Source organism: Ceratotherium simum, chromosome 3 (assembly GCF_057802395.1).
Source record: "Ceratotherium simum simum isolate JZ-2026a chromosome 3, ASM5780239v1, whole genome shotgun sequence".
NCBI classification, from domain to species: Eukaryota; Metazoa; Chordata; class Mammalia; order Perissodactyla; family Rhinocerotidae; genus Ceratotherium; species Ceratotherium simum.
Genome location: NC_141902.1, coordinates 91,586,885 through 91,610,294, shown reverse-complemented (window position 1 = coordinate 91,610,294; position 23,410 = coordinate 91,586,885). Strand labels below are relative to the sequence as shown.

At 50.8% G+C, this 23,410-nt stretch overlaps 1 protein-coding gene across 4 annotated transcripts in view; it reads left to right on the top strand.

The window, feature by feature from the left end:
- The window catches only part of NTRK3 (neurotrophic receptor tyrosine kinase 3), a 367,961-nt gene that overhangs the window by 45,711 nt on the left and 298,840 nt on the right, over positions 1-23,410 (top strand). For all 4 annotated transcript variants that reach the window (XM_014788632.2, XM_087428913.1, XM_087428912.1 and 1 more), the window contains exons 2-3: positions 22,446-22,520; positions 23,286-23,357. In XM_014788632.2, the coding sequence (XP_014644118.1) occupies positions 22,446-22,520; positions 23,286-23,357 (147 nt within the window). The remainder of the gene's footprint in view (positions 1-22,445; positions 22,521-23,285; positions 23,358-23,410) is intronic.

Below are 23,410 nucleotides of genomic sequence, written 5' to 3'. Positions count from 1 at the left end.
TGAGTCAGAATCTGCATTTCCACCAGCTCCCCAGCTGGTTTGCATGCATGTCACGGTCTGAGAAGCAATGACGTAGATATCACACAAATGTCAGATGGCTTTCTCACTATGAGACCTGTTTCCTTTCTTATCCACTCTGTTCTGCCTCCCTTTAGAGGGTCATCATTTTACATTCCCTTCTCTCCCTAAAATGACGCATCTAGAGGGGGTTGGGACCAGGCAGGAATCAGATGAGCTGATGGATACTACTGAATGTGAGAAGGAAGGTGGGCGATGGGTGGTCTTTGGGAGATGGAAGCCTCTCAGGGCACACTGAGTGCCATGTTTGGGAGGCCTCAGGCATGGGCTGTTTGGAAGGAATGACTCCCATTTCTGACATTGCCATTTCCTTGGGAATGATCCAAGTGTGTGGAGGGACGCCGTAGCCATGCCGGATGGAGGACTGCAACAGATCCAAATGCCAGGGAGTGGACTGGCATTGACGCAAATAAAGCAGCCTTGCTTGCCTCATGCTTTTAGGGTCCAAGCACAGTAGGGAGTTTCTGGAGGCCGGTCTGTCAAGATCCACAAGGTTACCTGTTGTTCAGGTTCAAATGGAACATGCTGATTTGTGTCTACAAGAATCATGACTTGTAAACGCAATGCGGAGGGGGCAAGATTGCACATGCAACTACATCTCTGCCATCTCCCTAGAGCCAGGCCCTTCTGGCCCGGTGTGTGTTCAGGCTGGATTTGAGGGTGATGCTGATGGCAAGGCCAGCAAGCCAGGAGGGACAGCGGCTTATCTGGGAGGGCGGTCTTGCTTGGGGATCTGCCTCTTCCACCTCTGTCAGAGGCCTCTGCTGTGTGACCTTGCATGGGTGGTGCTGGATCTCTGCGAGGACACAGAGAAGGAGGGGACTTTCTTCTCTGGAGAAGAAAGCTCTGCCCCCACCGCACTCTTTGCAGCTCAAGCGTCTGTGGTTGAATTAAACCATGTTGATAACACACCTGTTTCAAAAGGACAGCTGTGTGTATTCATCTGGAGCTCTTCCGATATGTCTAACAGACGCTTTTGGAGGAACCAGGATTTCATTTGAGAAACCGTGTAGTAAGGGGTGTGGTTGGGCTGTGGGCAGGAAGTCAGAAATTTGGGGTGAAAGGGCAACATTGTGTGGGTGGCTGAGTTGTCACCACTGGCCCAGCAGTGAAAAATGGCTCCACTGCAGCTCATGGGACAGCCTCCCCCATGTAAGTCAGCGTCATCCTGGGGACACGTACTTGGGGAGTCTCTAGAGATCTTTGAGGCAGTCCTAACAGTCGCCCTCCTGTAAAACTATCCTGTTTGGGTCAAGTGACTTGACAGATCCTATTGAGCTCCTGGCTGGAGTGCTGGGCCATAGACAAGGCAGGCCTTGAAGGGCCCACAATAGAGTAGAGGAGATACACTAGACCAGGTAACTACAGGTTTAGTTATCCGTGCTCTGAAGGAGGAGCACAGGGCTCTGTGATAACGAACGCCTGGGGGACCTAGCCTGGTCCTGTGGTCCAGACAGGCTTCTCTGAGGAAGCATGTTCTCCTGAGACTTGAAGGAGCTGGCGGGGTGGGGAGGGGTGTTGGGGATGGTCTCCTAGGCTGAAGTGCTAGCAAGTAGTCTTGAAGGCCCTGAGCAGGGAGCCTCTGTGGCTGCAGTGCAGGGGTGAGGCAGAGGGTGGGGAGAGCGGCTGAGGGACAAGCAAGGCCCAGCCCACACTGCTCGGCCACATTGAGGAGTTTGGGTTTGCTTCAGACCCCGGGGCCCCCAGTGAAGAGTTTTACAAGTGTGTTTCAAAACCATGTCTAGCTGCTGTGAGAATGGATGGGAAAAGGGGCAGAGCAGATCCCAGAAGGTGTGGCCGCGGTGGTTGCAGCTGAACATCTCTTCTTTAGGGGCCTCTTCCCAGGTCTGAGGTGGGGGCACGACAGGACCTCATTACTCATTGTGGATGCCCTCGTGCGTGCCTGGGGCGGGGCTTGGATGGGTTTCGCTATGGCGGGTCAGGGTCACAGGAGACCTCTATCCAGCCTGTGCGCCCTCCCGTCCCTAAACTATCCGGGGCCCATCTCTTGTGATCAGACCCGCCATTTTGTTTACTCAAGGCCTGGAGAAACAGCAGGGATCATATGGAGGCTGGGGGGCTGACTCTGGAGTCACCAGTTCAGGGGCTTAGGGTCACATTGTTCAGAAGGCTGCGTGTGGCTGGTGCTCTGGAAATAGAGGCTCTGGCTGGATACATTTCCTGCATCCCTAGGCTGTGCAGAGCTCATGTCTGTAGAAGTTTGTAGACCCCTGAGAAGAAATCTATGGCAGATCAGATAATAAGTGTCATTCCATGTGAGCATTAATGCCCTGCTGGGCTCTCAGACTCCTGTGCAAGTTCGTCTGGGTGCTTGCAGGAGAGTCCCCAAAGGTCCGGGGGGCGACATGGGATCTCAAGCCCAGGGCCACATCAGCCAGTCTGGACACGTCTTGTCCCTTGAGCCAGAGAGGTCTGTGTCCTGTCCCCTATTTCTCACCCTACATGGACACTAAGGCGTCAAGGCTCCAGCTGAAATGTGTCTTGGAACCTGAGTCAAAATCTGTAGTCTTCCCACTGTGTACAGAGCCACATGCTGAGGCTAGCAGCAGGGAGAGAAACCCTTTTAATGATTGTCACATGGAAGCCCTGAATTGCTTCCTCCTTTCCCTCTAATTTCACGGAGCTCCTGAGAATGCTTATTTCCCCATGGGAGGGGTGAGGGTGAGAGGAGATATTGCCCAGACTTTGAATTTTGTTTTTCATTAGCAATGAATCTCAGAAATGCATAATCTCTGCCGTGAAGTTCCCCCTTCCTTTCCCCTCACTTCCCATCAAAGTGGCGCCCAGTGGGGCAAACTGAGTTTGAGATGGGAAGGGGCTAGGCCTCCTGGCTGGGATTGTCCTGCCCTGCTGGGAGGTGACACCTGAGGAGTGGGCCGGAGCAGGGCCTGAGCCGGCAGGAAGCAGGCCCTCAGTGGACATTTGTTCAATGCCTGCAGGCTGCTTGTCTTTACCAGCAGCTGCGGATCTGTGGGAGGCCAGCGTGTGGCTTGTGCGGGTTCCCATCCTCACACCTTCATCTAATTGATTAGTTCACTCAGAAGGAATTTTTAGCACATTCTGTGGTGCAACCAGGGTGCAGAGAAGGGGGCCTTCCTGAGGGAGATGAGATAGGCCCACAAAGAACTCCCCTGCCAAGCTGAATGTGGTAGGGCCTGAGAGAGAAGCTCAGCCAAGGATCAGGCGATCAAGGCAAGATTTGTGGAGTGAGTAGCATTGAAGGATAAGTAGAAATGTTCAAAATGTGACTTCCCTACATTTTCATAATGTGTTATAGTTTTATATGGCTTTTTATATTGGCCCTCTTAATACCTGTGAAACAGGCAGGGCATGTTTTTGGTAAGGAGAGATTAGGGGAGAGGGTAGACCAGAGAGAGGGGGTACAATGGTGAGGAGCCAGGTTGCTGGCAGGGCAGTAGAGTGTTGGGACAAAGAGCGGCTGCTTCAGAATCCACCGACCAGAGTTCATATCCACATTTCTCAGCTGTGTGACATTTAGGAAGGTCCCCCAACCTATGGGAACCTCAGTGCCTTCATTTATAAACAAGAACGAGAAAACCTATTTGTTAGGGTGGCTATGGGGTTGAAATGAGGTTATGGGGTAAGTGCAGGGCCTAGCACACAGTAAAACACAGAATGGTGTAGCTTTTTATCCTTTTACATGGATTATTGGAGTCCGAGTCATGCAGGAGGAGCTACAGCTGGAAAGGCAGACGGGGTTTCCGTGTCTAGCAGCTGGTAGGCAGAATGGTGTCTTAGTTTGGGAACCCCTAAAAGCAGACCCTGAGAAAAATATCCAAGGGCAAGCAGTTTATTTGAGATGTAATCCTAGGAAACTTAAGTGGGGGTGGGATGGGGAACTGATACAGGAGGCCAGAAAGGGTGACGCCGAGCCAGCAACCACTGCAGGACAACTGGAGTTCAGTCCAGGAGGAAACTATGGGAGGTGGTGTGGACCGAAGGCCTCAGGGTTATCCTGTCTGAGGGAGGGGCGGGTGAGGGATCTGGGGCGTTTGTCCACCATCACCGCTATGAGGGTGCTCCTGGGGTGCTCTGTGCCCCAGGCACTTGGCCTGCCCTGGAGAAAGCTCTCAGGCAAAGAGAGGCAGCTGGCAGAGGGAGTCAGCCATCGGCATGATGTGGGCCATTCTGAGGGACATCAGAGGGGCACAGGACACGTAGTGTTTGCTCCGGAAGGTTTGCAGTGTCTTACCCAGCCCCTGTCTGACCATATCTTCCTGCTAGCCATTTGGCTATTTATTTCCTAGGGAGATGGTAATGCCAGTTTTCCTTCTTGACCTTTGTGGTCTTGGGCCTTCGTTGTTCTAGGCTCTTACCTTTGGCTGAAACCAAGCCTGTGGGACTTGCTCAGCCTCTTGGAGACACAGGTTGCCTCCTGCAGTTGGTAGCCACACTGTAGACATGGACGCTCTCCTCGGTGCATACTCCTCTCCAGGAAAAGCACTGTACACAGCTGCACGGGTCCTTCTGAGGAGGTGGGCTGGACCAGTGATGGAGAGGTGGCCCCCGAGGAATTCTCTGGGAGGGACAGGTCTGGGGCCCCAGCTGGGCATACCCTGAAGATGAGCTTGAATGGATCTCTTAGCAAAAAGGGTACCTTTAGCCCTGTAATTCCCCAAACAACAGTCCAGAGGAGATTGCTAAGTGCCGGATGGCTTTCGGAAACACTGACTCACTCTCTGGATTCTTTGAGACTTCTGCTTTAGAGAATGGGGCACTCTGTCAGTCGTCGCCAACTGTGATTTCAGACTGCACAGATCAGCTGGCTGGGAGAGGAGATGAATGACTGAAGGGAGGTGCAGGGAGAGAAAGCCAGTGAAATGGGGGAGATGGCCAAAGGCAGTGAAATTGGAAGAAGCCAAGCAATACCGCGGAGATGCAGGGTGGTCGTGAAGAAGGTTTCCCCTTGCCTCCTATGCAGGGTGGGATTAATTAGGAGAGGACCTGGAAGGCAAGAAATGAAGACCAAGAGGAGGACTCATGTGGGTTTTGGCAGCAATAGTCAACCGAGGAAAAGCCATTAGAGGTGTTTGGGAATGCTAATCTGTGGACCCCTGACTCTCTTCGAACACAAATAGATTTGCAGATTTCAGCCCTGGTATAGTCCCTTTTCAGGGATCCAGACCTCTTGGAAATGTGCTATCTTTTACAAAGAAAGGAGGGAGGGAATAGAAGAGAGTCAGAATAATTTAGAGCATCATTTATAGCCTTTAGTTCATAAAGCTGCTCTCTAGAAGAAGAGCTTGGAGTGCCCTATGTAAATGTTTATTCTGGGGGAACCTCTTATGAGCAGACCAAGTGGTCGGGGCCATCTTGAGCAAATAGGAAGTTTCCATTAAGAAAAAGCCCAACCTCTGGCCTTGTGTTCTGAAGCACTGGGACCCCAAGACACCCACAGGCCATGGCTAACATCTCACAGATTTAGGCACAGGGGACAACAGAGACTCAGTCATCTCTGCCTCGGTGGGCTGGCCAAAGCCAGCCTTGAGTTTAGATGGGGTGAATTGGGAGTGTTTCCTTGGGGCTCATTTGCACCTTGACCCTTCTGCACACACACAGCATCTAAGAAGTGCCCAGGAAGTGAGGGTTTGGTGCCACAAAGTTTCCCCAAGGATCTGAGCTGAATACTAACTACTGTGCAGTTTCACCTTCAGGAAACACACAGGCAAGTACTGTGCTGGCCTGGGCTTTGCATTCTTGAATTGCATGTGGTGGGGTGGCTTGAGTGGCCCCACGGTGCCCTCACACACCATTAGAACTCAGGGACAGGGCCCATGGGACTCACTGGTGGTAGGTGTCTTCATACCCATAAGTACAGCTATCAGGCATTCTGGATTCCCAGTGGCATGCTGGTGAAGAAAAGGAAGAAAGCCAGGGACAGGTGAGGTCAGATCTAAGGGAAACTGATGCAGTTGTTGGCTGGTCCCCAGAGAATAGCCAGCATTCCCATTCCAACATATCAAGATTGGGCAGGGCGTCAGGGCTCGCATCTGATCTAGGCTGGAATGGCTGACGGGCTCTAATATGGGGGTCTGGGCAGCAATGCTATTGTTAACAGAAAATTGATAATGCTGTGATTCGAGAGGGGCAGGCGGGAGTTCACCTGGTTTGAAATTGGTCCCGTTAGCCATCAGCCAGGTGGTGAGGAGAAAGTGTGAGCAGAACCTGGGCCCATCCAATGGGAAAAGGAGGCTGATGTGTGTGTTCTGGGTTATGAGGGCTCAGCGGAGCCGCTAGGATTTGGGCGGCCGCTCCCACCCCAGCATCTCACTGAAGTGACAATCAGGCCTTGGGGTAGAGACCCCGTCGTGTTGATGAGGCACTCACGGTGGGCACCGAAGGAGGGCTGCGGCGTGGTGCTGCAGGAGGTCACTCCAGGTACACCACATGCTGCGCTGAGGCAGCTGGTGCATAGTTGGTGCTTTATAAATGAATGAATGGAGTGGAGTTCCAGGCCCCAGCTGCTGCTGAGGTTAGGTCTGGCTGGGCCAGCCCCACCCAGGCTTGAGATGAGCCTGCGGAGGAAAGGTGCTCCAGATTGACAGCGGGTGGGGCAGGTGGGCACTGGGAGAGGCTTCTGGCCGTAAGTCCTTCCTAATGGTGAGAGCGGCTGGGCCTGGGTGGGCTCTGCAGCCAGAGGCTCATGGTTAGTGCTCAGTAATGCTGCCAGTTTACTCCTTGTCACCCCCAACCCTGACAGCCATGTGCTCTGTTTCTTTCTCCTCGTGCTGGTATGAGAAGCGATCTGATAGGGGTGTTTCGTGAAAATCCCCAGTGTGTTCTGGCTCCGACGCCCCTCTCCAGTTCATAGATTTTCCCTTTCACTTGCTCACAGGCACCGTCACTGCTTTTTCTCCTGTGCCATTGCTCCTGGAAGGCGCAGCCCAGGCTGTCCTGCCTGCTAAACCCCATCCCGGGAGCCAGCTGTGGGGTTCCACGTTACCAAGCCCCTCGGTTTCCTGAGTGAACCCCACCGTTACCAGCCTTGAGAGGAGAAATGTCTGCAGGGTGGGGGCCAAACGCTGGCCTCCAAAGGCAGTTTCCCAGGTGTTGGGGTGGGAGGCAGAGGCACTGCCTCGACCTTGGGGTTTCTAGTACCCCCAATGCAGAGGGTCGGGATCCAGTGGGCATCTTTGACCAGGCTCCCTAACAGAGCCCTCGTTAGTGTCTTTGTTGCATTCACCTTTCCTGTCCCCTGGGGGATACCCCAATGGTGCCTTGGTCCTCCCTGGGCTGGTTTCAGGGTATTAAACGGTCTCACCCCAGGTGAAGCTGACAGCTCAGGACAGGAGAGCTCCTGCCACTTCTGTGCCACATTTACTGACGGCTTTTTAGGAACCAGGCACCCTGCGTGGTGGTGTGGGGATGCTGAGATAAAAGACACAGTCCTAGCCCCCAAAGATCTCAAAGGCTCGTGGGGAGATGGGTGTGTCAAAGACCACAAGGCAACATCGTGAGCAGTGGGTAACTAACTACCTGCTGCCCTGAGCCCCCTAAGTGACCACACCCGATACTCCAGCCCCCCGGCTCCTCCTGGATCCAGGAGCTAAGTGAGCATCAGTGCCCTGCTTGGGAGGAGGCCCCGGGGCTCTGATCCAGCACTTTGGCTGGAGCCCGTTTTGGTTGGAGTTTGTGCTCTACTAGCTGTTTCCTGTCTCGAATATTAGCCCTGGTTCTATGACAGACAGCACAGCTGAGGCACTCATGACCTAGACAGACAGGGCCAAGGAAGGGTCTCAGAAGGAGGGGCCGTGTGTGAGCTGGGTGTTGAAGGAGGAGGTCTGAGGAGCCTTGCTCAGTCAGCATCTCTCCTTGGCTCCATGGTTTGTGCTTCTGTGACCCTTGACGTTGGACTCCGGCCCTGCCCCGCACCCTCAACAGCTCTTCTCTACTGCAGGATGGAGCCCACCTGCTCCCAGTTTTAAGAACAAGCTGCTGGGAATCGCTGCAGGTTCTGACCACTCATGGCTAGAACCCAGCCCAGGGCAAGAGGAGGGCCACGCAAATAAAGAGAATGCAGCGGGCTTTGTTTTCAAGGGATTCACACTCCCCTGAGGGGAGCCAAGTGAACGATGCCTTGACACACAGGTGATAGGCCACCTACATACATCAGCAGCCACACAGAAGTAATTCTCCTAATTGGAGGGTGAGGCTGGATTGCTGATGGTTGCAAGCAGGTGAGGATGGTTTGATAAAAGCTTAGTGGAGGGAGGAAGATGCTGTGTACACAGAACCCCAGAGATGTTCAGCTCCACAAACATTCACTGGGTACCCAGGGGCTGCAGGGGAGGAAGAGCGGTTCAGAGGCAGCCGGAGGGAACCGGCCCTGGAAGGCAAGGGCTTTGTTTGGCTGACTTGCTAAGTGCAGGCTGTGTTCTAACAGGAGGAGGAGGCGGCCATGGGGAGATGTGGGGATGAGGGTCTCACACTACGTGCATGTCACAGCCTCAGCCACTGCAGCTACAAGCAGGGGCACTCTTCCGGCCATGGAGGCCCCAGTTCCTGACTTCAGTCCATGCACGATCCAGTGACTGCTTGAAAAGAAAAAACTCACTTCTTTTTCTCTACTCTCAATATTTCCCTCTGGCTACCAAATGTGTGGAGAATTTCCCCTATACAACCAATTCTCCAATTCTCTGCAGACACCAAAGGGGTGTCCTACAGTCCAGTTCTGACACTCTCTACCTGGAGTTAGTGTCAGATCCCACAGTTAATGGCTCAGTCCCACAAGACTGCACCAACCCCCTACTTCAGACACCAATCACGAGTCCAGGTTGTCACCTGGGCTTCTGACCGACTGGCTACAGATGGATGTTCCCAGGACCCCCTCTTTGGGTTTGGTGATTTGCTAGAGTGGCTCACAGAACTCAGGAAAACAGTTGACTTACCAGATTACCAGTTTATTATAAAAGGATGTAACTCAGGGGCAGCTAGATGGAGGAGATGCATAGGGCATGGTATGGGGGAGGGACACGGAGCTCCTGTGCTCTCTCTGGGTGCCCCACCCTCGCACCTTGACATGCAGGTGACAGGCCACGTACATACATCAGCAGCCACACAGAACTCCCATGTGTTCACCAACCTAGAAGTTTTCTGAACCCATATTTTAGGAGTTGTATGGCACAACTGATGAAATCATTGACCATTGGTGATTAGATTAATTCAACCTCCAGTCAGGCAGGGCTGAAAGTTCTAATGCTCTAATCATGTGTTTGGTTCCCTTGGCTAGCAGCCCCCAATCTGAGGCTATTCAGGAGCTCCCAGCCACCAGTTGTCTTATTAACATACAAAATACACATCCCTTCAGAGATTCCAGGCATTTTAGGAACTGTGAGTCAGGAAATGGGGAGCAGAGACCAAATATATATATTTCTTATTCTGTCACTCTGCTTTTCTTTATGGATGGGAAAATAAACATTCTTTGAGCTCTAGCATATTCTAGACAATGTGCTAGGCCTTTTACAAACACTATTTTAATTCATCTTCATGATGCCTCCATGAAGTCGGCATCGCTGTCCCTATTTTAGAGATGAAAATGCTGGACCATGGGAAATTACCCAGCTGGTCAGTGGCAGGCTGGAGATTCAAGACCATAGCTGATTCCAAAGACCATTATTTTTACTACAGCAAACTGCTTCCAAACGTCGAGGGAAGAACCAGGGAGGAGAGGGTCTGAGGAAGCTCGACAGGCTGGCTTCTCTGTTGGGGTGCGCACACCTCCCTGAAGCAGCTCGACTTTTTATCTTCTGTGACAGAAGGATGAGGGGATCTGGGGATGATGGGAGTAAGAGTCACAAAAGCTGTTCACACAAGTCCCAGCAGCTCCCCCTTTCCTCTCAAGCTTCATTCGGGATTTGCGCCCCAGGAAGCATTTCAGTAGTGCCATGGGTTGGACACAGGGAGTAGAGGGAAAGTTGCTTCTGCCCTCAAAGGGTCTGCGGCTCTTTATATAACCCTTCTCCTCAGTTACAGCTTTCCCTGGAGGCTTAAGGCTTCCTAAAAGAAGCTTTGGTTTGGTGTGAGAGGTGTTTGTTAGCCCTTGGGGGGCCTTGAACCTGTGAGGGACATATTCAAAGTCATTGTTGAGAAAGTCGAGCCTTGAAGAGATTAGGATGCAAAGGCCAGACGCTGAAAGGTCTGCTAAGAGTTTGTATCCTTCTGGGCATGAGGCTCTCTCAGACAGGGGCTGTGGAAATAAAAACATGAGAAAGTCACTAGAAATATCATGGAAGAGAGATTGGTTGGACTTCAATCTAAGAAGAATGGGAGAGAGATGTCAAAAGCTTCTTGAATAGATGTGGTTAATAGATGGTATTTACAATGTCCCTTATATATTGTGCCTGTGGCAGACGTCACTAATTGATCACAGCTCTTTGTCCTGCTCAACCACAGATTCCTTCCAAACACGGCAATCTGTGTTGGCTCTGACCAACCACTGATGTTGTACATAGTTAGAATCCACTCACCATCTCTGCTCTAAGGTTTCGGTTCCGGAGGACTGAGCACAGGTAGTTTGGGAGAGTTTGGGAGGTAAGAGCGAGCTGTTCTGTCCATATTTACTCTTAGGAGTCCAGGGGAATGCGTAGTTTGAGAACAAGAACTACAGAACCCAGGAGAGGCTGGGCATCAAGGGTAGAGCTGTAGAGCTAGAATTAATCTCTAATTAGGCACTAATTGAAGTCATGTGAATAGAGAGATGCCTTCCAAGAGAGTGAATATACGGGGACAAGAACAGACGGTTTATTGCCGGAGGATAGGAAACTGCTTGCAATGCTGAAGCAAGGAAGGGAAAAGTTAACATGGAAAACCTGCATTCCTTCACTGAGTGAGGAAGACTGTCTCTCCAGCCCCCTAAATGGAATCCTCTGGAACCAACCTTAGGGCTTGTTTCCTTACAGATTACAAGGGCTAATGCTGTTCATGTCTTCCTCTTGAGTCTCAGATGTAAGCCGATGTTCCTTTCAGTACTGATGTCTTTAAAGGAGCCCGCCTCCCTCCCTACAGCCTCTCACTCCACATCCCTCTTCTAGCTCTGGCGCAGCCCACCCTTCCTCCTCTGTCCTGTGACTTCTGTCTTCTTCGCCATGGCTTGGTCACATCCCTGCTCACTGCGCAGAGAGAGCACTAGGCACCACCAGCGGGGTCTTGTCTTTCTGATGGTTATCTTGACTAAGCACTCTGACACCCTCAGGTTCCGGGGATGATTATTCCTGCAAAGTTAAGGGCTCCCTTTCCTCCCAGTGACCTGGAATTACCCTCTAACAATGAAAATGCCCCAAGCCTTGGAGCAACTTTCCAGCATTAACTCTGAGGCGGAGCTGCAGTGAGGAAATCTCCCCTCTTAACAGGGGAAAATATTGTCCTCGTAAGTCTTGATGCAATGCACTTGAGCTTAATGCTCGCTTACCAATTCGCCTTTATAACTTCCATATTGAGTGAATTAAGTCTGCTATGTGGCTAGTTATTAAAGAAGTGATAAGTGCTTTATAATTCAGTAAAGGGTGGCCTGGCCATCTCACATTTTCCTAAGGAAATTGGCCACCCAAAGGGCAGCACTCTCAGGACCCCTGGGGCAGCTGATTTTAGGCATAGAGCTTGCACTATTGGATTACTTTCAAGCCCCTGCTCTGGCCTGGACCAGACTCTCCTTCTTGCTCAGACTTTCTCCTCCAAGGGCCGTTAGGGAGAAATGGTCAAAGTCAATGTGTCTCTCTCTGCTTCAGGCTGTTTCTGCTCTTCATCAAAGACCTCCTCTTTCTCTCCTAGTTCAAAGCTGAGATGTCTAGTAGGGACTGGAGGTCTTATGATCAATGTGATTTGACTCATCTGTAGATAAGAGGAGACTGTCTCTTAGGGGCCACAGGCTTCTGGCCCCCTCACCCCAACCCCTTGGGCACAGCTTGCTTCTTATACCTTAATCTCTTCAAATGATTGGAGAAGATGCTGGTCCCATCAAGATCTTGGGAACCATGACCTTTTCACGACTTGCCACAAGGTCCCAGGGTTCTGAGGAGGGACAGTCATTTATTATTTTGTTCATTGAAATTTTCTACTATGAACCAGGAACTGGGCTGAGTGTTTTGGACACAGGAGCAAACAAGATAGACGGGTTGCCTTCCCTCATGGAGCTTGCATCCTGTTATGGGAGAGACACAATTATAGACATGAGGTAATTATGATTTTGGCAAGTGATATAAAGGAAATATCTAGAGCAACACTTCTCAACTTTGGCAGTATTAACATTTTGGATTGGATACTTCTTTGCTGTGAGGAAGCTGTCCTGTGTCGTAGGAGATTTATTAACATCCCTGGCCTCTATCCACTAGATGCCAGTAGCACCTCCGCAGTCGTGATAATCAATGGTGTCTCCAGACATTGCCAAATGTTCTCTGGGGGCAGAATCCACCCCTGGCTTGAGAACTATTGATCCAGAGGAAGGTTATACAGAATGAGTTTAGTTAGGTTGGCTGGGGAAGGCTTCTCTGAGGACGTGACATTTAAAGAGCATCCAAGTGCTTTTAAGGAAAAACTAAATGCGAATCCCTGAGAAGAGGGAGGGAGCTTGGTGTTTCGAGATTAGAAAGGAGACCAGAGACTAAAGCCAAGTAAACAAGGGTGAGGTTTGTTTGAGCTGAGGAGGCAGAGGCATGAGCCAGACATGTAGGATCTTGCTGGCTGTGGTGGAGTCTTAATTTCTTCCCAAGTACAGGAGAAGCCATTGGAGGTTTGTTTTCTGGGGTCGGGGTGGGGGAGAAGGAAGTGATCAGATTTATGTTACAGAAAGTTCCTTCAGGCTTCTGTGTGGAGGACAGATTTTAGTCAGACTGGAGTGGAAGTAGTGGTCATGTTTTGGAGGCAGTGGTCTTTGTGAGAGGTGATGGTGGCTTGGCCCCATGTGATAAGAGTGGAGGTGGCGAGAAGTGGACAGAGCTGATCTGTTGTGGAGGTGGACTTGCTAACGTGTGGATGTTGGAGGGAGGGAAGGGAGCAATCAATGATGGAGTTTGGCTTGGACAACTGGGTGGTACCAGTGCCATTCATTGAGATGGAGAAAGCCCAAGTGGGAGGAAAGCAAGAGCTGGTGTTGGACCTGCTGAGATATCAGAGAAGAGCCTGGAGCTCAGGGAGAGATCTGACTAGAGATAAACATTTGGGCTCCATCAGCACACAGATGGTGTTCAGAGCCAGTACATGGGTGAGATCCCCATAGCATGGTGGGGGTGAGACCTGGGAGACTCCAACATTTAGAGATCAGACAGAGAATATGGAACCAGCAAAGGAGACTCAGAAGGAATAGCCAGGGGAGGAGAAGGAAACCTAGGAGAGAGTGGAGTTAAGGAATCCGTAGAGAAGAGAATGTCTCAAGAAAGAGAGAGTGGTTAACCCGGTAAAATGCTGCTGAGAGATTGGGTAACTGGATGACAGAGAAGAGTCTATTGGGTTTGCTAATGCGGAAATCCCTGGTGACCTTGACAATGTAGTTTCAGTAGAGTGGTGGGGACAGAAGACAAAATGGGATGAAAAATCAAAAGGAGGCGAGGAGGTAGGGCCTGAGAGTGTAGAAAATTCTTTTGAAAACATTTGCCGTAAAGAGATGTAGAGACATGAGTTCGTAGCTGGAGGAGGACATAGAGTCAAGGAGATTTTCCTTTTAAGTGGGATCTCCTAGAAGATGTTTGTATGGTGATGGAAAAATCTAATAGAGAGAAAGTGAGGGTGCAGAGAAGAGAGAGAAGAAATGAATGAGTTCGTGAGAAGGCAAGAGCAGTTGAGGGGAATGTCCACATGAGTTGCTGATAGAGTGCTAAACGCTTAAGTTCTGCTGTTGATCATTTTGTGGGTTCGTTCATTGTTCATTAATTCATTCCATCAGATGTCACTGAGTATTTGAATGCCACTGGAGACACAGACTCCTGTGTCTGGTGAAGGCCATAGTCATGTGGGGGAAGGGAAAGATGAAAAAGATGTGACAAGGTGCCAAGAGCATTCTGGTCTCATCTCCTCCCATGTTTGGCGAGAGGGGGCCCTGCCCACTTCCCCACTCCTGACACTGATTGTGAGCAGCAGACCTGAGATCTGGGAGGGAGATCTGGTCCATGGGCCTGCCGAGACCTCTGGGATCACCCTGTTTCTGGGCTCTGTAGTGTCTCCAGTGGGGATGTTGAATGGTGTGCCCTGGGCCACATCCCTCCTCAGAGATCAAGTTCAGGGAGCTTGTGGAGTCAGACCAGGGCTCTGGGCTGCTCAGGGGGGCCAGGGTGAGGACTGTGCAGGTGCTGAGCATGGAAAGCCTCTGGCATGGGGTGGGGCATCTAGGTGGCTTCCTGGGTATGTACTTATCCTGGGGTAACTGTCCTCATTAGAGATTCTGGTGGCGAATGAGACAGATATGATCCCTGTTCTCATGCATCATAGTTCCAGCGTGGAGACACTGACGACAAACATGTAATCAAATAATCAAATAAGACAATTACAGATGGTTATTAAGGGCTGTGAAGGACACACACAGGAGTGTGTGCCAGGGAGCAGCTGGAAGGGAGAAGGAGGGGTGTGCTCCCATGGGTCAGGGCAGGCTTTTCTGAGAAGGTGACCTTTGAGTGGAGACCTGAGGGATTCAAAGGAGCTGGGAAGTGTTTCAGGGAAGTTCCCGTTGGGACTAAGCCTGGTGTGTTTAAAGAACAGAAGGCAGGCCAGTGTGGCTGGGGGCCAGAAAACAAGGGGAAGGTGCTGAGAGAAGGGGCTGTAGAAGCAGACAGGAGCCAGCTCATGCAGGACCTCGTGGGCCGTGGCACAGGGCTTGGATTTTATTGTGAGAGCCAAGAGAAGTGGTTGGAAGGTTTTAAGCAGGAGGGAGTGTGATCGTGCTGGTGGGTGACGGCAGGGAGGCTGGTCAGGAGGCAATGGTTGTTTGCAGGTTAGAGGTGGTGGCTGCCTGGTGTGCCGACATGTGGGCATGCTGGAGTCCTGCGCCTGCCCGCCCAGGCAGCAGCAGTGAAGTGGAGAAGTGCAGATAGACTGGCGAGGGGTGGGTCAGTCTGGTTGCAGACTGGGGGCCAAGCAGGACAGCCTAGACTCGCCAGTGAACTGTCTGACTCCCAGATGAAATCTTGCTCCTAGGGTAGCAGAGAGGGTGTGCTCTTGATCTTTTCTCTGTTAGGAGACACAGCATCTCAGCACCTGAAGAGCACAAGTGTGTGCACAAACGTTCCTCATTCCTGGCACGAGCTTTGGAATTGATCAGGAAGCCAACACAGATGCTGTCGTCTCCCGTCTGTTCACTGCATGATCTGAATGTTCCTTTCTGCGGTCCCGGGGTGGGGGGTCCCAGATGCGGGGCTGGTTCACTGTGGTCCTTGGCTTGCAGCTGCTTGTAGAGCTGGGGTGCTAACGTGCTGGCGTGCTGGAGTTGCTGGCCCAAGAAGGCTCCCCAGGCTCTCGGGTCTAGCTCCCCAGGCATCTAGTACCCCCTTGACAGATGTCAAGGGAAGGAGAGCCGGGTGACTTGGCTGGTGTGATCCAATGCATCTCCTCCCCAGCCGCCTTGGTGCCTGAGCTCTGTGGAGCTGTTGCTCCAGACGGTTTGTTTATAATGCTAAACATATCAGATAATTGAAAGCTAATGCTTCTGTCTGGATCACTAGACATAATATGCCTGGATAACAAATCAGTTTCCTCACTGCCCTACAAAGCTTCGAAGTCAAACGCACAGCACATTCGTGTGTGTGTGTGTGTGTGTGTGTGTGTGCATGCACTCATGCATGTGCATGCTCCAATGCTGACTTGTTAGGAAATGGGATTCTAGGCTAGTTTCCCCAAGCACTGAACTCCATACTTCAGTTCGGCCCTCCGTCTTAGAACAGGATTCAGGTGAGAAGGGGATGGGAGCCTCAGGTCTGATGGAGAACAGTCTGGAGAGAAGGGACATCTGAACACAATCTTATCTGAGGCTCTTGTGTTCTCTATTGGAGGACTGGAGTTCTCATTTACCAAAACATCTGAGAAATGCCAGTTTCAACTGCCTCCTGCCAGATGCACCTCCAAAAATGGGTGTATGGAACATAATAATATTGGCGGACATTTAGGTACCCCCAGAGAAATATGAATTATGACTACACCTCCAGGAATATTTCAGTTATCTGTAACCTCAGTTATCCAGAAAGGAGACGCGAAACAAAGGAAGAAAAGAGGGAGAAATATCTGCCTATCTATATGTGTGTGCAGGTGCCTCTGTGTGTGTGTGTGTGTGTGTGTGTGAATCTTCTCTTATTCTCTTAGATCCTTATGCAGATTTTATTTACTCTTACACAATTCCAACAATAGTAATGGAATCAGCTATTTATTGCACTAGTGCTATGCATCAGTAGTGAATGGGGGACTTGGGCATTGCCTCATCTAATCCTCACAACTGGATTTCCTATGAGGAAACTGAGGACTGGAGGCCTGAGTAACTGGCCCAGGGGCATCCAGCTTCTAAGTGCCAGACCTGGGTGTTGTCTCCAGGTCAGCCTGCCTCCGAGGTGCCCGCTCTTCACCTCTGGGCTCCAAGGCACTGCAGAGCAGCCTGGCAGAGCACGTTTGAAGGGAGGGGGGCCCCCGGGCCAGGTGCTTAAGGGGTGATGGCCACGGCCTGATAGCAAAGAAAGAGCTGGAAAACTGTTAAAAATTGATGCAATAACCATTAGAATTCAGGAATGATGTCAGGGTAGGGCCATTTTGGGTGGGAGCACAGATTCTGCATACATCAAAGCCTCTGAGGGGGCTGTTGTGTTACAGCTCAGCAGACTAGTTAGGTTGGCTGTGATGATCCAGGATCATCCAGAAAATGTAAGTCATGTTCTGCCTACTCTGCTTAAAAAGTCAAGGAGGTGTGTAATGCATTTTAGGGGAAAAAAGAAACATCCAGCAAGGAGGTTGAACATGCAAAGGTTTTGCATTTAAATTTAGTTGTCTGGAAAATTTGGTTATGAAGAACAGCTCATTAATAGCAGTGAGAAGTCACAGTGAAAATAGTGATCTGCCAGCAAGATAGGAGAGAGAAAAGGTTTGGAAACATGAGGCAGTACTGGGCCTGCCACGTCTAATGGAAGGAAGGATGCTCCTAAGTGCCACCAACCAATCCCTTGTCTTGCCGAGTACTGACGTGATGAGGAAAGTTCTGCCAGGTGAAGGGTGCCCTGCCCCTCTCATGGGCCTCCCCAACAACCTTAGTCCCCTGGTATTGGATGGAAGTGGACATCTCAGTGTTCTAGAGTTTTCTATGTATAGGACTTAAATATTGGAGCTATAAACAACTCTTAAACATATCCACATGACATGTTTTTAATTAAAATATGGGCCACACAGTCTGTACCATTTAATTTTTATATACTTGGAGATTGCCAATTCATTTCCATATTGGCCCAAGCCAAACAGAAGGAGGAAGAAAGCTATGGTACAAAAGCACAATCAAATTTATTCTAGCACAAAGGATTTTTGAATTCTCTATGGATGTATCAATTAATATTTCACTTGTGCCCTAGTTCATCCCTAAAATGGATGTGGAGCAGCTGTCTGTGGTTTGGGTTTCTCTGCCCCAGGACTGGAGCTGTTATTGTGAAGCATTGGGAATGGGTTCGTTTCTGATAGTTTTTCTTGGACTTCTGAAGAGACTTTGCACCTGAGCCATCGTCTGGCTCCGACCCACCCAAGTCCACCTGGCAGCAGCGTGTTCTCTGACCACGGGGGCCCACCTGGACCTCACTGAGGTTTTCTGAGTGGCAGCCCTCAGCCAGGTTCTGGCTCAGGAGCTCAGCATTGCCATGAATTAAGCCTCACTTCCTCCCTCTCTCTGGAAAAGTGATGCACATTAGCTCTTGGCAAAGAGTTGTGATTCTGTGATGTCAAGGAAGGGCAGTGGCCAGAGGGTAGGGACAGGGCACCGGGCTGCCTCTCGGGATGGAGCATTTCACATTTCCATGCAATGAAGGGACCTTAGAAATGCAGAAGAGGAACTTTCAGTGGAGGGAAAAGACTCTTGGCCAGTGGATTCCAGCCAGAGCTTGGTGAGAAGAGACGTGTAACCTGGATTTGACCATGGTTCGGGGGGCCAAAAGCCCCTCACTTCCTCACAGTACTGCCCTTGGCTCTGGAGGGTTCAGGATCCTGGTTTTGATCTTTTCCTCTCACCTGGACCAAGTGACCTGAAGGCAACCCTTTTGGTTTTGGCCTAGGGCCTCTTAGCGTTGGCTACAAAGCAGTCGTTTTCAAAATTGTTGCTGTTTTAAGCCATGAGACTCTTTCTTCAATGGCAATTTTAGGCAGAAGCCTCGTGTAATAAAGTAGTGTTTCCTAACCTCAGTACTGTGGACGTTGTGGGCTGATAATTCTTGATTGTGGGGCCTGTCTTGTGCATTTCTGGAATGTTTAGGAGCATCCTTAGCCTCTACCTACTAGATGCCCATATCACTCACTTCCCCTTAGGTATGACCACCAAAAATGTCTCCAGACATTGCCAAATGTCCCCTGGGGAGCAAAATTGCCTCCAGCTGAGAGCTACTGTATTAAAAGAGACTAAAGTGGAGATAATTTTCTTAAAGTAGGGATGGGGGCCTGGAGTCTTCCTCTTCATCTTCTCTCTACCCCTCCCTTCCCTGCTCCTGATGGAAGCAGGGGCAGGCAGACTGAGAACCAGGTTGCAGGTCTCCGTCGCTGCGAGCAGAGTGGGCAAACGCAGGATCTCACCGTTCCGCTGACCCTGCTCCTGGCGTCACTCTGAGTTCTTTTTCTCCTGTGGCGGCAGAGTGTTCGCTGCAGGGATGGGCTGGGGCAGCCTGTGGTCCTGGAACAGAGTGACCAGTGACTGCCTTGCTCAGGGTTCAAGCGCCTAACTTTCCTTTAAAAAATGATCATTATTGATCGATTTTCAAATGACAAAGTAAATACTCGATGAAGACAACTGGACAACCCAGAAAAGCACAAAGAAAGGAGAAGCCACCTGTAATCGTACCAGGCCAAGTACCCACTGTTTACCGCGAGCGAAGGCAAACCCAACCACTCTCATACCTTATCTCATTTATTTATTGTATTTTTAAAGCCTGCCTTTTCCACTTGAACTCACGACCTCCCTAATGGCACAAAGCAGCCAGCAGAGTTACCATAACTGACCCCCCCAGGGCTGGTACCAAGTGATGAGTCACAGGAAAACTTGGCAGGCGCCCTGCCGATGTCGTCCACAGCTGTCAGGCTGTGCCCTCACTCCCTGCGCCTCCCTTGGAACCTGCCCTGCACTGCTGTCTCTGCATCCCCTGAACCTGTTTATAACTTCTGCCTGAGCAGTTTTCCTGCAGGTCATGAATGACAGGTTTACCACCCCTCCACCCTTCCGCCACATGGCGTTTTTATCAATGATTGCTGAGAAATGACAACTTCCAGCAGAACCGTGATATACCATTTTTAGCTTGAAAACTGAGAAAAGACTGCTCAGCCTCTGCAAGGCAGAGGGTTAAAAATAATCATCGCGGCTGGCCAGCATTTCCTGAGGATGTATTGTGTGCCCCCAGCTGCCAGCACGGGCTTTTTAACGTAGTCTTTCAGTCCTCACGTCATTGCTATGCTGGAGGCATTTTATTATCCCCATTTGACAGATAAGGGAGCTGAGGCACAGACAGGTGGAGTAACCTGGACAGGGTCACCTAGATAGAGGCAGTGGTGGGGCCAGGATATGCATCCCGGCAGCCTGGCTCTCGGCAGGGTCCTGCAACCTTTTTCTGTCGCGGGCCAGAAAGTAAATAATTTAGGCTTTGCAGGCCATATGGTCTCTGCAGCAGCTACTCAGCTCCATCCTTGTAGTGCGAAAACAGCCATAGACAATAGTAAATGAACAGGCATGAATGTTGAAATTTGAATTTCATATAATTTTCATATGTCACAAAATAGGATTCTACTTTTGATTTTTTTAAAAATGTAAAAGCTATCTTTAGCTCGCAGGCTGTACAGAAACAGGCGGTGGGCTGGATCTGGACCCTGGGCTGTAGTTTGCCGACCCTGTTCTAGAGACCAGACTCCTAGCTATGCCATTGCACTGTGGCTGTAAAAATGCTATTCCCTGATATAGGAAGACTCACACCCCACAGAGGAAGCAGGGGCCGTGTTCATTTGACCAGGGAGCCCTTTGCACCAAGGACTTCATTCATTGCCCTGCCATATCCCAGTGTGTGCCTGTGTTGGGGGAGCATCGATTTGTGGGCATAAGGACATGAAGGCTGAGTAGGGTGAAGTGTTAGAATGCAATAATGATTGACAACTCAACCATAATAAAAACACATTTATGGAATTCTAATGTGGGCTAAAAAAATGATTGCATTTATTTAAACAACTTGATTGACAGCTGCTTAATGGGAGCATATCCTTGTCTGACGCTGGTCTCCCATGAATGCATGGTCGTCTGTAGGAATACTGCAATCTACTTGCTAGTTTCCATGGACCAATGGCCCAGCGAACACCCTGGGGTTGGGGGGCACTGGCACAGGTCATTCTACTCCTCTGGCCTTCCTTTTCATCTGAAATGGAGCCAGGGTCCCTGCCTTGGTGGGACCAGACCAAACAAACTGCCTTAGGGCCATGGGGCTCCCAGGGAGAAGACTTCAGAGTTGGAATTCAATACTGACCTGGCCACCTGGTCCATGTCCTTGGCAAATTCCAGTGTGTCTGGCTGCTCTGCAGGGGCTCCGAAAGAATGTGGTACAAAACGGCATACCTTGTCACTGTGTGACTCTGAAATGCTTCCAGAGGCCCTGGCCACCGCCACCCTGCTGCGTTCTGGCTCTGGCTACACTTGGTGGCAGATGGCAGAGCCATGGGTGTGGTGGGCCCAGGGAGGAGACGTCTGGGGAAGATGGCTGCCTCTCTTCTGGCCTAAGTGTGCTTTCGGTAACTCTGTCCCAGGGTGAGCTGTCACCTCTCTGCACTTCTCGCTAAGAGGGTGCTTGGACCTCCGGGACACTGATGGGAGAGTCAGATCTGGGGAGGGTGGGGCGGGCAGCGGAAGGCCTTCTCCTGAGGCTCCGTGGAACTCCTTGGGATAGCAGGTGTGTGTGAATGGTAACCTCTCACACAGCTCTAGAGTTGGAAAGGGCCTTGGTCATCAGTAGTCTGATGGTTCTCAACTTGGGGACCCCAAAAGCAGTAATGGAGGATGTTTATCCCTGGAGTTTTGTCAATATCAAAAAAAAAAAAAAAAAAACCCAAAAAACACCTAACAGAAATCAAACCCATAATCATGACAGGCCCTCCCGTGCTCACAGAACTTTTGAGTTCATTTGCTTTGGGGTGGAATTTATTCACTGGGCAAATTAGGGCTGGTTTATATCTATTGATAAAAAGCTAATGGTGGTTAACAGTGATTTACATCTTTGACTAATAAATCCAAGAAGATGAATTAATTATTACTTAATAAATGTAGTGTGCTTGCTCAACACAAGCCTTCTTAAACTTGAGATCTTTTGGGAGAAAGTTCTAAAAGGATATCTTTGTGATGAGAAGGGGGAGAAACTGTTGATCTAGTGCAACCCTCCCCCTTTACAAAGGAAGACACAAGAGGCCCAGAGAGATCAGAGCTCTTGCTCACAGCCGCTGGTCTGTAATCTAAGTCACAGAGATGAAGCTAGAATTGGACTCCTTGACTGCCATTCTCACATGCTTTCCGTGACACTGTGGTGCCTCCCCGGTACCTTGGTTGCCCCCTCCCTTGGGGACTAGGTTCTGCCAAATCAAGCTATTGGTGTTCTTGAACTCCAGATGGATTGGGCTGTGGTCACCCAAATGGGGACTTTGGTGTCTGGACCCTGGGGCCCCCTGAGGCAGGTGTGTGTTCCTCCTTGGTTTTCCCACCCAAAAGCCATGCCCACCAGCAAGCCATTCCCCCCACCTGAGTCGTTTGTATTGTCTTTATTATGAGCAGCAACTAAGAAAATGAGCCTTTCCTTAGGAAATCCTAAAGACGAAAACAAAGGAAAGAAGACAGAAGGAAACGAAGTCAGGAAGACCCACAGGGAGATTGGGTTTCAGGTCTTTAAAGAGTAGAGTCTTTGTGGAGCTGAGGGGGGGCGTTAAATGCTGTCCATGGGCCAGGCACTTTGGATGTAACAATGACTGTGTCAGGCAGGTGGTGTGCATCCCACTGGGCAGAGGAAGAAGTCGAGTCTCAGAGAGATTTGGTGACTTGGCAGAAGGCCTGCTCGCAAGTGGCTGATACGGGATTCAAACCCAGGTCTCTCTGGCTCTAAAGCCAGCACCTTTCCTTCAGCCCCGCAGCTGACCTGAACCCTGCCTTTCCTCCTCCCCTGCAGACACATAGAGAACTGGCGCGGTCTGCACACGCTCAACGCCGTGGACATGGAGCTCTACACCGGACTCCAAAAGCTGTGAGTGCACCAGGTCATGGGAGGGGCCTCACCCGATGGAGGGGGTGGGCGGTCCACCTGTCAGCCTTCCGGGGCTAGGTGAGGGGTCTTTCAAGGCTGCTGTCTGTACTTTCCCCATGGGGGGTCCTCTTTTAATAGAGTTGGCACTGCCCACTTAGGGAATGCCAGGGGCTTCAAAGGCGGTCCCTTTACCCTCCCACATTTCACCTTAGTCTCCAGAGGTGAGAGGGTTGCGTGAAGTCTCACCTTGTAGACAGGGTTTCAAGGCAGGACCTGAACCCAGTCTCCTGGGCTAGTGTTCTTTCCTCAGCCTTGTGCTTGACTAACGGTCCCCAGAGAGTACGCACTTTCCCAGCCACCTCTTCCTTTGGACCTCAGTGCTAGTGGCTGCGGGGGATTCAGGGTGGAGGAAGGGAGGAGGCTCAAAGGGCCCTATAGGCAGCGTCCCTATAGTTGCTGGACCAGATTTATGAGCAGGAGCTCTGTTCTTACCCACTTGCCAAGATAGGTAGAGGGCAGCTGCTAGCCCTGCCTACTCACATCCCGAACCATCCCCCAGGTCCCAGTGGGGTATAAGCCCAGATGCTCCCCCCGACAACTGAACACCCCTGATTGGACCACCCAGTGATGGCTGATGATGAAGGGATTCAGTTCACAGGGGCAGCTGCAGGTCTGGTCTTGCCCTGACCTCCTGGCAGCCTCAGCCCAGAGTAGATGTCCCCCTGCACCTTAAGCTCTGCCGACCCTCTTTTTCTCTTTCTCCAGGACCATCAAGAACTCAGGACTTCGGAGCATCCAGCCCAGAGCCTTTGCCAAGAACCCACACTTGCGCTATATGTGAGTAGAGCTGGGTGCTGAGCCATAGGGAGTGGGCATGTGGGAGGGGGGCC